This window comes from Podarcis tiliguerta (genome assembly GCF_965153285.1).
Source record: "Podarcis tiliguerta genome assembly, chromosome: 17".
Classification (NCBI taxonomy): Eukaryota; Metazoa; Chordata; class Lepidosauria; order Squamata; family Lacertidae; genus Podarcis; species Podarcis tiliguerta.
Genome location: NC_139550.1, coordinates 2,438,115 through 2,450,956, shown reverse-complemented (window position 1 = coordinate 2,450,956; position 12,842 = coordinate 2,438,115). Strand labels below are relative to the sequence as shown.

The following is a 12,842-nucleotide window of genomic DNA, read 5'->3' as shown; positions in this document are numbered from 1 at the left end:
TTGTTGTTGTTTAGTCGTTTAGTTGTGTCCGACTCTTCGTGACCCCATGGACCAGAGCACGCCAGGCACTCCTGTCTTCTACTGCCTCCCGCAGTTTGGTCAAACTCATGCTGGTAGCTTCAAGGACACTGTCCCACCATCTCGTCCTCTGTTGTCCCCTTCTCCTTGTGCCCTCCATCTTTCCCAGCATTAGGGTCTTTTCCAGGGAGTCTTCTCTTCTCATGAGGTGGCCAAAGGACTGGAGCCTCAGCTTCAGGATCTGTCCTTCCAGTGAGCACTCAGGGCTGATTTCCTTCAGAATGGAGAGGTGTGATCTTCTTGCAGTCCATGGGACTCTCCAGAGTCTCCTCCAGCACCAGAATTCAAAAGCATCAATTCTTCGGCGATCAGCCTTCTTGATGGTCCAGCTCTCACTTCCATACACTACTGGGAAAACCATAGCTTTAACTATATGGACCTTTGTTGGCAAGGTGATGTCTCTGCTTTTTAAGATGCTGTCTAGGTTTGTTATTGCTTTTCTCCCAGGAAGCAGGCATCTTTTAAACATGAATACCTGAGGTTAACTTTAAAGTACCCTTGGTGGTAGGGTCTGAAGTGAGTTGTCAAAAAGAGGAGCATTGCTGGATCAGGCCCATCTAGTCAAGCATCCTGTTTTCACAGTGGACATCCAATTGCTCACAAATAGGTTCTGAGCACAACTGAAAATCCCTTTCTGGAATTTCCAGAAACGTTACTGTCTCCAACAGAGGAGACATTTCAGTCCAACATTCCCCGACCTTGTGCTCTTGTCCAAATGTTTTCTTGGACTACATTATATCTGTATGCTTATTCCCTTGCTATAGTTAAAGTTTGGAAATCTGAAGTAAGCCCCTGCCCTGGATCTGGAGCAAAGTGGAGCTTGTTTTAAGTGATCCAAAGCGAAGAGGCCCCTTATCCGAAGGAGGTTCTTAAGCCATATTTTCCCCACACTGCTAATAAACATTATTTCTGGTTTTCCAATGTTTGAAGCAGCTCTTTTTAAAGTTTCTTTCTGGATTGTGTTAGCATTAACAATGCAAGTTCACATAGTTGTGTCACCTTGAGCCTTGTGCGATTCCTGTGGATTTCACATGAACCAGAAAGGTTTGGGTTTTTTTGTGGTTGTATAGCCTGTGCTGTTGTGAGACTGCAAGGTGGAAACATCTTCTGTTCTTACACTCAGCAGCTTAGCAGCTAATAAACACTGTACAGCAACTTCTCATCTCTCAAACTTGCTATTACAATACAGAGTTTTGCCAGGCGCTATATATTTTAAACATCCACACTTCCGGGGTGACTTTGGAAAGTCAACTGAGCAATGCCATGCATGTTCAGGAAGCCTTTTTAGCTGCAGCAACACAAGCTCCCTTAAGAGTCTCCAGGGACCTGAGGGCTGCAGAAATGGAACATGAGCAGGTTCTCAAATTTAATGAGCCATAAGAAAGCAGGCCAGTGATAGGGAAATAAAACAAAAGAGGGAAGAGCGGGTAATGGAGGAAGGTTAACTGGTCTCCCCTGATTCCTCCTCACTTCTTTTGCCGTTTCTTTCCCCAGTCCTCCTCTAGCTTTGCGGACAATAATGAAAGCTGTTAAGCCAACTCTGAGTTTGGACCACAGCTCTGCTACAGGCCTTGAATGTGGCCTCTGGCTCATCACCTTCTGCCTCACTTTCTGCATGGGCTGTTTAATTTTTATTTATTCATGTCCCTTCCAGAGGTTTTCCCAGTTCAGAGTCTGAGGCACAGCTTGGAAAGATCAGTTTTTCTGATCAAAGAGGCAGTGCCAAATTAATCACTAAAGCCGCTTCTCACAAAGGAGTGGATGATTTAGAAGCCAACAGGAAAATATGAAGGGGAAAACCTCTATCGTTAAGAACATGGGTGATATTAAAAATAAAATAAAAAAGCACAGGTGTGCACAACGTAGCAATTCAGAAAGTTCTTGTTGACAGAGAGAACAATAAAGCTGAAATAATCTCATTTATTAAAGTGGCTATACCTACTCACTGACATTTCTCTCTCTCTCTCTCTCTGTCTCTCTTGTCTCTCTCCCTCTGTTTTCATTTCACAGAACTGGCCTGGAGGCCATTATGGAAACATATGCATTCTGGAGGCCTCCCGTGCGCACGCTCACCTTTGAAGATTTCACCACCATGCAAAAACAGCAAGGTGAGCCATTTTATAATGGGCACCAGAATGGTGGCAATGAAGCAACTGCAGAGCCGCTCTAATGGGCATATGGTATCCAGCTGAATCCCTGATAGTCCTGGGACTCTTGACAGCCGTGCAGAGATATAAACCAGAAAAAGTTCAGCTACTAGTTTCAGAAACAGGGGAGGTTTCATAACAGGGGCACTTTATAGCCATTGCAAAGCCCTCTGTATGGGTAGTTCATATTTGGGCTAACACCCCTACTGTATGGGAGAGAGCAGCACATGTGCTTTGAATTTGGAAGATCTCGAGCTGAACCTCCCACTTAAGCAAGATTTCAAACGAAAGGCCTAGGAAAGGCCTCTTTGCCTGAAAACTTGGGAAAACTGCAGCCAGTTGGAGTAGGACAGGGCTGGGGGAACCTCGATCTCTCCAGATGTGTTGTTGGACGCCAACAACGCTTTGTCGTTGGCGTCCATCTGTCTTGAGAGATAATGGAGTGCTCCTCAAAGGGTGAAGACAAATTGAAGTGGCCTCTCCAGGGCGCAAGCTTGGGCAGTGTGTATGGGCTGCCCAGGTGATAAGACCTCCCTCTCAGCCTCACTGATGTCCAAAGGTAAGCAGAGCAATGAGTTTGGCACCAGCTTGGCTGCAGGAGTTGCTGGAAGGAGGTGTACAAGGTGCCTTCCAGCCATCCCAGGGACTCCACTCTGGATTTGTGTAGGGTTTACTCCTAAGCCTTTTCTTCTGAAGATATCCCACAAGGTAGCAGAGGTTCAGGGTCCTTTTTCTCGATGGGCTACTGTAATGGTTCTAGGGGTTGCTCGTGCGTAAATCGGTGCCAACACCTGGCTGGGTTGCCTGAGTGAACCTTTCCTGTCCGGACAGCCACTCACCCGTGACTGTCTCAATCGCTGGCAGAATCCGTCAGTGGGCGTTTCTTGAACTTCTTCCAGCATAAAAGTTATGTGACGCCTAGTCGCCGCCTACTCTCCCTGCGCGGAAGCCTTCTGCGCCGGGAGGGTGTGGGCATCGGAGGACCCGTGCTCTCCCCGCTGGTCCCCGGCGAGGAGTCTTGGAGCCACCTCGCCGATTCCCCCATCTGCCCCCCTCCTCCACTGGTGCTACGCTGATTTCCTTCCCCAGAAGATGTGCTGCTTCTCTCCCTCCCGGGACGCTCTCCGGAATCCCTCTGGAGCCCTCCCTCTCCTTCTGGCTCCGATGGCAGTTCCCTGACAGCTACCTTCCCAGGTTGACGAGCCCCATCTGCCCCCCATTTCCCTCTACAACACGTGCAGAAACTGCCTTCTTGACCATTGGGCCCACTATTGGTTTTGTCCGCACAATCCGTCAGAGCCCGTCTTCACATGCAGGGGGAAGTCCCTAACTCGCTGAGGGGTTGAGCTCCATTGGCTACCCTCACCTGGTTTATCCGGCCAGTCGAAGCTGTTTCCTGGGGTGTGGCCCCTTTCAAATGCCAACAGCTTTTAGGAACTACAGGTGAGAGCTGAGTGCAGGTAGGGACCAAAGGTGGGCTCCCAGAAGGAGCATGACGTGTCCCCCATCAGATACTACCACTCCCCTAGCACCCCATACATGGGAGTTCATAGAATCATAGAATCATAGAGTTGGAAGAGACCACAAGGGCCATCGAGTCCAACCCCCTGCCAAGCAGGAAACACCATCAGAGCACTCCTGACATATGGTTGTCAAGCCTCTGCTTAAAGACCTCCAAAGAAGGAGACTCCACCACACTCCTTGGCAGCAAATTCCACTGTCAAACAGCTCTTACTGTCAGGAAGTTCTTCCTAATGTTTAGGTGGAATCTTCTTTCTTGTAGTTTGGATCCATTGCTCCATGTCCGCTTCTCTGGAGCAGCAGAAAACAACCTTTCTCCCTCCTCTATGTGACATCCTTTTATATATTTGAACATGGCTATCATTTCACCCCTTCACCTCCTCTTCTCCAGGCTAAACATGCCCAGCTCCCTTAGCCGTTCCTCATAAGGCATCGTTTCCAGGCCTTTGACCATTTTGGTTGCCCTCCTCTGGACACGTTCCAGTTTGTCAGTGTCCTTCTTGAACTGTGGTGCCCAGAACTGGACAAAAGTTGTAGCTTGACAATATCTGGAGGGCCATAGGTTCCCTATCCCTGGAACAGACAATGCTAGGCTGCAGGAGCCCATGGTCTGAATCAATATACGGTTTCTTCCTGATAGAGAAAGAGGATGTTTACTTAAATGAACTTACAATGAAAGGTGTCTGGTCAACATAATGGTGGGAATGTCAATGCATTTTCAGTTCAGCATTGGGTTTTCTTGTACGTGGCTGACTTCTTGCTCTCTTCCGCCTCCCTTATTTCTTCCCTTGTTCATCTGCTAGTTGAGACGAAGCTCCTCGTTTACTGTTCCCGCACTGCTTCTCTGCTGCTTTTTCCATCTCCTTGTCCCTGCCAAGGAACATGGAGCCCTGATAGACAATCCCTGCCTTTAGCAAAGGCCAGGGCTGAAATAAACCTCCGCTGTTATTTTTTCCTGGGGAAAGTGGCAACATTTCCAGTGTGCTTGTCACAATATCCCCACTGTGGTTTGCATTCTCCCGGGCAGCTATGCCCAAGGGTGGTCTTTTGAGGGATCACCAGGAGGTTCTGCCCCAGAGCCAAGGATGGCCTCCTGGGCGGTGACCAAGAAAGCAGGGAGGAGCTGTACTGCTTTGCTGCCTTCCCTTGTCAATAAATATAAGGCATATTTATGCAATAAACTTCTGTCAGTTCCATACCAGCCTAATTATCATATTTTCCCTTGAAGAAATCCTAGAAATGGCAGTTTGTTGTAGGTGTTAAGAATTCTCTAGAAGAGAGCCATGGCTCCTTGTATGGAACTAGACCTCTCAGAGTTTGTTTAGAGAAAAGATTATGCCCTGCTGGGCAGCTCACAATCACACAAAAACCGTTAGCAAAAAAACAAAATGAAAGATAAAACCAATTGAAACAAATAAGCAGTATAAACATCAGCAACCAAAGTCGAACAGTGGCAGGAAAACTAATGGAAACCATGCTTTTAAAAAACACACAACCCGCTCTCTTGTGCTAAATTTCATTGGAAGAATTTACTGGGAGAGAAGGAATGGCTATTAAACCTGTTGGAACTCCCTGCCTATTGATAACAAGAAGGCACCTTCACTGAACGCGTTTTTGGCACCTGCTAAAAACATTATTCTTTAGGCGAGCCTACCCAGGTGCGGGTGGTGCTCGGGGTTAAACCACAGAGCCTAGGGCTTGCCGATCAGAAGGCTGGATCCCCACGATGGGGTGAGCTCCCATTGCTCGGTCCCTGCTCCTGCCAACCTAGCAGTTCGAAAGCACGTCAAAGTGCAAGTAGATAAATAGGTACCACTCTGGCGGGAAGGTAAACAGTGTTTCTGTGCGCTGCTCTGGTTCAACAGAGCATGACCCGGAAGCTGTACGCCGGCTCCCTCGGCCAAGAAAGCAAGATGAGCGCTGTAACCCCAGAGTCAGCCATGACTGGACCTAATGGTCAGGGGTCACTTTACCTTTACCTTACCTAGGTGCTTAAAAAGTTGAGGTAATTTTAATCTCTTTAAGTATTTTTTTTAACTTTTGTGTGTTTTAAATTTGTGTGTTGTAAATTGTTCTTGATTTTCTTGTTTTATCTTTTTGTAAACTGCTTTGAATTATTATTTTAAAAAATTAAAATAAAGCGGTGTATAAATTTTATGCAATAAATAAGTAGAATAGCTAGTCCCCCATTTCATCCATAGTGATTGAACTGTGAGGGTTGGGTGGGCCAAGGGGACCATTACATTTTGTGACCTCTTCTTAGCCTCTGTGTTTGAAGGCTATTGGGGGCTGAGGGTGATTCACGATTTGGATAAAATAGGGAGGAGTCAGCAAGTGCTTCTGAGATTCATTAAGTCCCACGGCCCCCACAGTTCTGATATAATTTAACTACTGCTTCCTCAGTCCACAGTTTATTTAAATGTATGAGAAGGAAACTTCTGTATCATTCTGTTTTGTCAGATGTGTGACCTATCCAGTGCTCCCCCCCCAAAAAAATGTTTAGGGGTACTCTCATTTTGACCCAAGAAAACCTCCATTTTATATTTCAAATCTGGAAAAATAAATACAGTAAATGGACAAAAGTGCAAAGATCCACAAAATGTTTAGGGGTAGGCATCCCCCTGCACCCCCCCAAAAAGCATTGCACCTATCCAATTTTCAGAGGTATTTCCTGGGTGCTGCTGAAAATTCTCTCTCACCCAGTCCAAAGCTCTTTCAAGAATTTAACGCCAAACCCAAAAACATACCATCTCTGTTGCTGATTATGTTCCATTAATGCTACTACATACAAAGACCTCAGGGACTGTAATGGTTCTAGGGGTTGCTCGTGCGTAAGTTGCCGCCACTCCTGGCTAGGTTGCCTGGTTGAACCCTTTCTGTCTGGACAGCCTCAAGTTCCGTGGCTGCCTCAGTCGCTGGTAGAATCCGTCAGTGGGCGTTTCTTGAACCTCTTCCAACATAGAAGCTGTTTGACGCCCAGTCTCCTCCTACTCTCCCTGCGCAGAAGTCTTCTGCGCAAAGTGGGTGTGGGCAGCAGAGTACTCGTGCCCTCTCCGCTGGTCTCCGGCGAAGAGTCCTGGAGCCACCTCTCTGATTCCCCCATCTGCCCCCCTTCTCCACTGGTGTTACGCTTATTTCCTTCCCCAGCGGATGGGCTACCTCTCTCCCTACTGGGACCCTCTCCGCCATCCCTCTGGAGCCTCCTCTCCGCCTCCAGCTCCGATGGCAGTTCCCTGACAGGGACCATGGATTTTAGTGATTTGCCCCTGTTATGTACTGAGCTGAATCCTAGAACAATAGGATCCAGAATGCAGCAGTCTGATTGGTCCGCAGGAGCCACCCAATCAGGCTGCTGGATGAAGTGAATCAGCAACCTGATTGGCCTGCAGGAGCAGCCCGTAATTAGCCAATCACATGGGGCCCATTGGGTAAATAATGTATATATAGCAGACATTTTGGGAAAAGTTTCATTCATTGCTACTACGAGCTGAATAAAGAGCATGAAATTCAAACTCAACTCTGAGTATATTTCAACCGCATAGGACTGGAATATCTGTTATGTTCTGTTTGATTGATACCCTTGGTCAAAACGTTGTAAGTAAATAGTAGTTTCTACAACTTACATGTGTGGCCAGGCTAATAGCAGTCTTTTCTCTCTCTCCTTTTTCTAGAGGGGTGGTGGTGTCAATATAGAACTTTATAATGGCATGGGAGTAAAAAGTTGACACCCCTCCTCAATATATTTGCTCTGATCCAATTCAGAATGCCCCATAGCTGTTTTTAAAATAAAATGTTGGGAGATCAGATCACACATCTCCCATGTAGCTACTATAAGACTGTGAAAGGTAGCCCTGTGCCTAAAGGCTTTGACTCAGAGCCTGGGGCATGTTTTAGCCGCACATTTGCTTGTGAGCATCCTTGGATTATCAGGCCAAGTGTGGCGTTTTCTGCTCCAGTGATTCGATGGACCACTAGGCCTTGAATCCATAGCTGCACTGATAACCTTCTGCCCCAGTGGCTATCAAATGACATGTTCATATCAGCCGCAGCAACTGCTGACACAGTCAAGTAATATAAGGAAAGGAAAATATTTCATGTATTTTTAGCTTCTTTAAATGCAACTTGGCAGCTGAAAAACCAGGAAGCAAGCCAAGACCATGTGACCGGTGAGCTCCCTGCAGACTTACTACCAACTGTTGCCTTGGCTGCTCATTCAGGATGGCATCAACTAAAATTTGTCCCTAGTTCAGGACCCATTTGCCAAAGTCATAAATGACTTTACACCTACAGCTTTTATGGTCTTCATTTTGTGTGCAGCTTTCTGAAGAGACCCTCAAGGATAGCTAAGCTCAAGCAAAACGGGAAGTTTTAAAGGCATAAGGATTTGACACCCTGGAAGAGACGGGCGGCTTTGCATTTTTCCAGCTATGTAAAACATTGAACCCAGTAGAACCAACAGCTAAGAGCAATTTAATAATGCTGCCTATGCTAGCCCAAGGGACGTGGGTGGTGCTGTGGGTTAAACCACTGAGCCTAGGGCTTGCCGATCGAAAGGTCGGCGGTTTGAATCCCCGCGACGGGGTGAGCTCCCGTTGCTCGGTCCCTGCTCCTGCCAACCTACCAGTTCGAAAGCACATCAAAGTGCAAGTAAATAAATAGGTACCGCTCCGCCTCTGTTCTGCCCCCATTCTGTCTTCTTCCCGGTCAAAAAGGACCTCCACATTGGCGATTGCTCATCAGTTGGACGTGTCTAAATATTGCCGCCTGTACTAAAATGGATTGTAAAATCAGCTCCTTGATGATATTCTCGTTATGGCATCTCTAAAAACCTTCCAAGGAACGCTGAGGTTCCCTGAGCAATGGTTTTAACTTGCGTACAACAGCACATCATGTTCTGTGTGTGACTGCTTGTTTGATTTTTAAAGGCTTGCTCATCAATAACATTACTGAGCAAGCAAGTGGCATTTTGCCAGACCAGGACATCGCGTCTTTCTTCTAAGAAAGCTGTCACCTCTCTGGCCGAAAGAGATCAGGAAAATGACAGGTGCAAAAAACCTTCTGTAGAATCCTGTTTATTCTACAGAAAAAGAAGCATCTAGCTGGTTTAATCAATAACCAGGCTCTACTCAGCTTTAAAAAAAAAAAAGCAGCCAAAATAATAGAGATACACTTCAAAACATAAGGGCTCTGGAAGAGCTGGACTCTACGAATGACGTCACCGACACTGAGTTTGGGACGAAGCAGGTTTGAGATTAATTAAATGCACATGGCAATGAGATGTTATGGACTGGGGAGAGCCAAAAAACTATTAAACACTTTAAATGTTTTGGGGGTATTTTTGAAACCAAGTTGAACCCGATCCAGATTCTCATTATTAAAAATATTTGGCTCTGCTTCTTGACTTTAATGAAGAACATTTAGGGAGGGAGAAGAATTCCAGTAACTCTGTACTATGTCATTTTCCAAGAGTGCAGAAGCTGTTGCTGGCTCCTAGACACAATTCCTTTTCTCAAACAACACAGATAGGAGATGCTAGCAATGGCTCCTTGGGCAGAGGGTTTGCCAAAACTCATTAACCCCAGCCCCAGCCTTACAAATGTGTAGCAACTAGTTTAGAATCCTTCACTTTGAAGCACAAACGATTGAGAATAATTACTTGTTGTTGTTTAGTCATTTAGTCGTGTCTGACTCTTTGTGACCCCCTGGACCAGAGCACACCAGGCACTCCTGTCTTCCACTGCCTCCCGCAGTTTGGTCAAACTCATGCTGGTAGCTTGGAGAACACTGTCCAACCATCTCGTCCTCTGTTGTCCCCTTCTCCTTCTGCTCTCCATCTTTCCCAACATCAGGGTCTTTTCCAGGGAGTCTTCTCTTCTCATGAGGTGGCCAAAGTATTGGAGCCTGTCCTTCCAGTGAGCACTCAGGGCTGATTTCCTCCAGAATGGAGAGGTTTGTTCTTTTTGTTGTCCATGGGACTCTCAAGAGTCTCCTCCAGCACCAGAATTCAAATAATTACTATCCTCAGGTAATTCTCAGCTTGTGCCAAGCAGGTTTAGTTCTCCAGCGCTGTGGCATCCATGAGTGCATTGAGCCCTTTTCACACTGCGATGGGAGTAGGACCAAGACATTGGGTAGTTTTGCCTCCAGCAGCGGATCTTCATATGTCACATTTGTATCCTGCTCTTCCTCCAAGGAGCCCAAATCAACGCACCTTAAGGCTTACCCAAATTTTATCCTCATAACAACCCTGGGAGGTAGTCCAGGCTGAGAAAACCATGGCTGGCTCAAGTTTACACTGTGGGCTTCATGGACTTAGCAATAATGACGATGATGATAATTTATTATTTATACCCCACCCATCTGGCTAGGTTTCCCCAGCCACTCTGGGCAGCTCCCAACAGAATAACAACAACACAACAACAACAACAACAACAATAATAATAAAGCGATAAAACATCTAAAAACTTCCCTAAACAGAGCTGCCTTCAGATTACTTCTAAAAGTCAGATAGTTATTTCCTTGACATCTGATGGGAGGGCATTCCACAGGGTGGGTACCACTACCGAGAAGGCCCTCTGCCTGGTTCCCTGTAACTTCGCTTCTTGCAGTGAGGGAACCGCCAGAAGGCCCTTGGAGCTGGACCTCAGTGTCTGGGCTGAATGATGGGGGTGGAGATGCTCCTTCAGGTATACTGGGTCAAGGTATACTGGGCCGAGCAAGGACTTGGAGCCAAGTATCTTTAGCCAAAGTCTAATTCTTTTGCCCTTCTGGCTCTCCAAAGCACATTGCTGGCCTTCCTTCTGCACATACATATGCCTGTCACAGTGACGGGTATTTCGCAAGTGTTTTATAATTCCCAGGTTATATGTGTAATAGCTCCAATTTGTGACCTTCTGTGATCATCTGGTGGAAAATTCCATGGACGGTGTGTACAGGAAATGTGGGGGCTGAATGCCAGCCACTTCCAAATCCAATACTCAGCATTCTGTGGATAATTGCTGGAGGAATGTCAGCCTGAAGGGAACTGATAAGCATCAGCGACTGCTTTTGTGAACCTTGCTGATTCCTCTGGTCACATGGGATTGCACCTGCTGGGTTTGATGAGGTTAAAGGAAAAGGCATGGATGGTTGCAGTGTAATTTCTTGCACTTCCACTGGTGTGCAGAAGGACAGGGGAAACTCTGTCTCTTGCTCTTCTTAGAGGTTCTCTAGCATTGTCCAGAATGGGACTCCCCATTGCGAAGTTCCCTTTCCTGGATCTCAGGCTTGACATAGACAATGATCAGACACAGCATCCTCCCTAGTGTATATGCTTCTTTCTTTTGTACTTCTACTTTCCTTCTGCCATATAGAATTTTCATGTTTTGAAATGCTAAAAAGCCAGCAGCCTAGCAGCCCTGAACCCCACAAACTCTTGTGAACACAGGCAACAGAGGTTTGAGTGTGTGCCCCATAAAGTAGACCATTCTGAAAATCTTGGTTTCTTTCAGTTCCTCATCTCACCCCCCCCCCCAATATTAAGCTCGGTTTGCTACATTTCCACATCAGTTTGTGATTTTTATTTTTTAAAACAAGTCCTTCTGAAAAAAACAGTCGGCATATTAGTACGTATTTCCCCAAATATACACATTTTTCTATGCAATTTTGCACAATACAAGCTATTTTCCATCATCTGTTCATTTTTGTATGCATTTTTTGGTTGGAGGACTGCATCGCAAAATTTGGAGAAATGTGGAAGGATGGCGGCAGGGCTATTTTTCTAGAAAAAGAGGTGCCAGAACTCACCATGAATGCCTTCCTCGTTTTCATACAATGGCACCTAGCTGAGAGGTGCCGGAACTGAGTTGTGGCAAGTCCAGCTGAAAAAAGTCTTGGATAGTTGTTTTTCAGTTCAAGTATTGTTTTAGGTACTGTGAATTACATTGGCTCACATTAAAATGTGAACAGATTCAAGTTTCTCCTCCTTCCTTCACCATGAGTAATTCTTAGTCTTTCCTATAACTTTCAGAATACCTTGCTCACTGAATAAATGATCTGTGGCCAACACTTCTCAGAGCACCTTAGTATGGAATCATTGTTTGATGCTCCTGAACAGACATGCCATTTCCTATTTTCAATTTGCTTCTTCAGGGCTTAATCGTGTGGTGTAGTGGTTAAGAGCGGTGGACTCGTAATCTGGTGAACTGGGTTCGCATCTCTGCTCCTCCATATGCAGCTGCTGGGTGACCTTGGGCTAGTCACACTTCTCTGAAGTCTCTCAGCCCCACTCACCTCACAGAGTGTTTGTTGTGGGGGAAGAAGGGAAAGGAGAATGTTAGCTGCTTTGAGACTCCTTCGGGTAGTGATAAAGCAGGATATCAAATCCAAACTCCCCCTCCTCCTCCTCCTCCTCCTCCTCCTCTTCTTCTTCTTCTTCTTTATTTTTGGCAGGTTAACAGGACAACAAGTCACAAGGTTCAGAAATTCAGAGGTACTAGAAATATCTTAGGTGCAAGTGTTTTGAATAGAAAGCTAGCTGGGTCTTGTATGCAAGATAATATACTGGAGACTTTATTAGAGGCAGCAAACATTTCACTTACCTCTGTGCAGTAATCTGGTTCTCATCCATGTCTTTGATCTGCCAGAGTCATCTGCAAAATATTTTTAACAAACATCATTATGAAGCCAATTTTCCCCTGCCATTATGTCAAAAGCCAGATACAACATCAATATGCTGGGGGGGAAATTGACATGTCACTAACAAAACATGTAGTAGAATCCTATCAGGGGCTTGTGGTGAATATTACAGTCAAAGACCAGCTCAAAAAGCACAACTGGGACAGCTTTCACAAGAATAAAATATACATGTAAAGCAGTGTACAACAACAGCTTAAAGATGAAAATCTAAGATAAGTGCATGTACACATAAAGACCTAAAAATTTGGGCTCCCATACAAATTGGCCCTGACACCCTGGAGACCGATTTCGACTGTTTTCCTAGCGAACTACTTTGTTTCGGGAGTGGTCTGAGCCTGCAAATCTGCGTTCAGTATCTGGCGACCAACCAGGTCGTCTTGTGGTCTTTGCCTAAGAGGAGAAAATTGAGTTTAGACTTTT

General features: G+C 45.9%; 1 protein-coding gene across 1 annotated transcript in view; it reads left to right on the top strand.

Annotated features, from left to right (window-relative positions):
* TBX15 (T-box transcription factor 15) overlaps positions 1 to 12,842 on the top strand; it is a 96,671-nt gene that overhangs the window by 77,961 nt on the left and 5,868 nt on the right. The window contains exon 7 of the mRNA XM_083420056.1: positions 2,089 to 2,186. Coding sequence (XP_083276182.1) covers positions 2,089 to 2,186 — 98 coding nt within the window. The remainder of the gene's footprint in view (positions 1 to 2,088; positions 2,187 to 12,842) is intronic.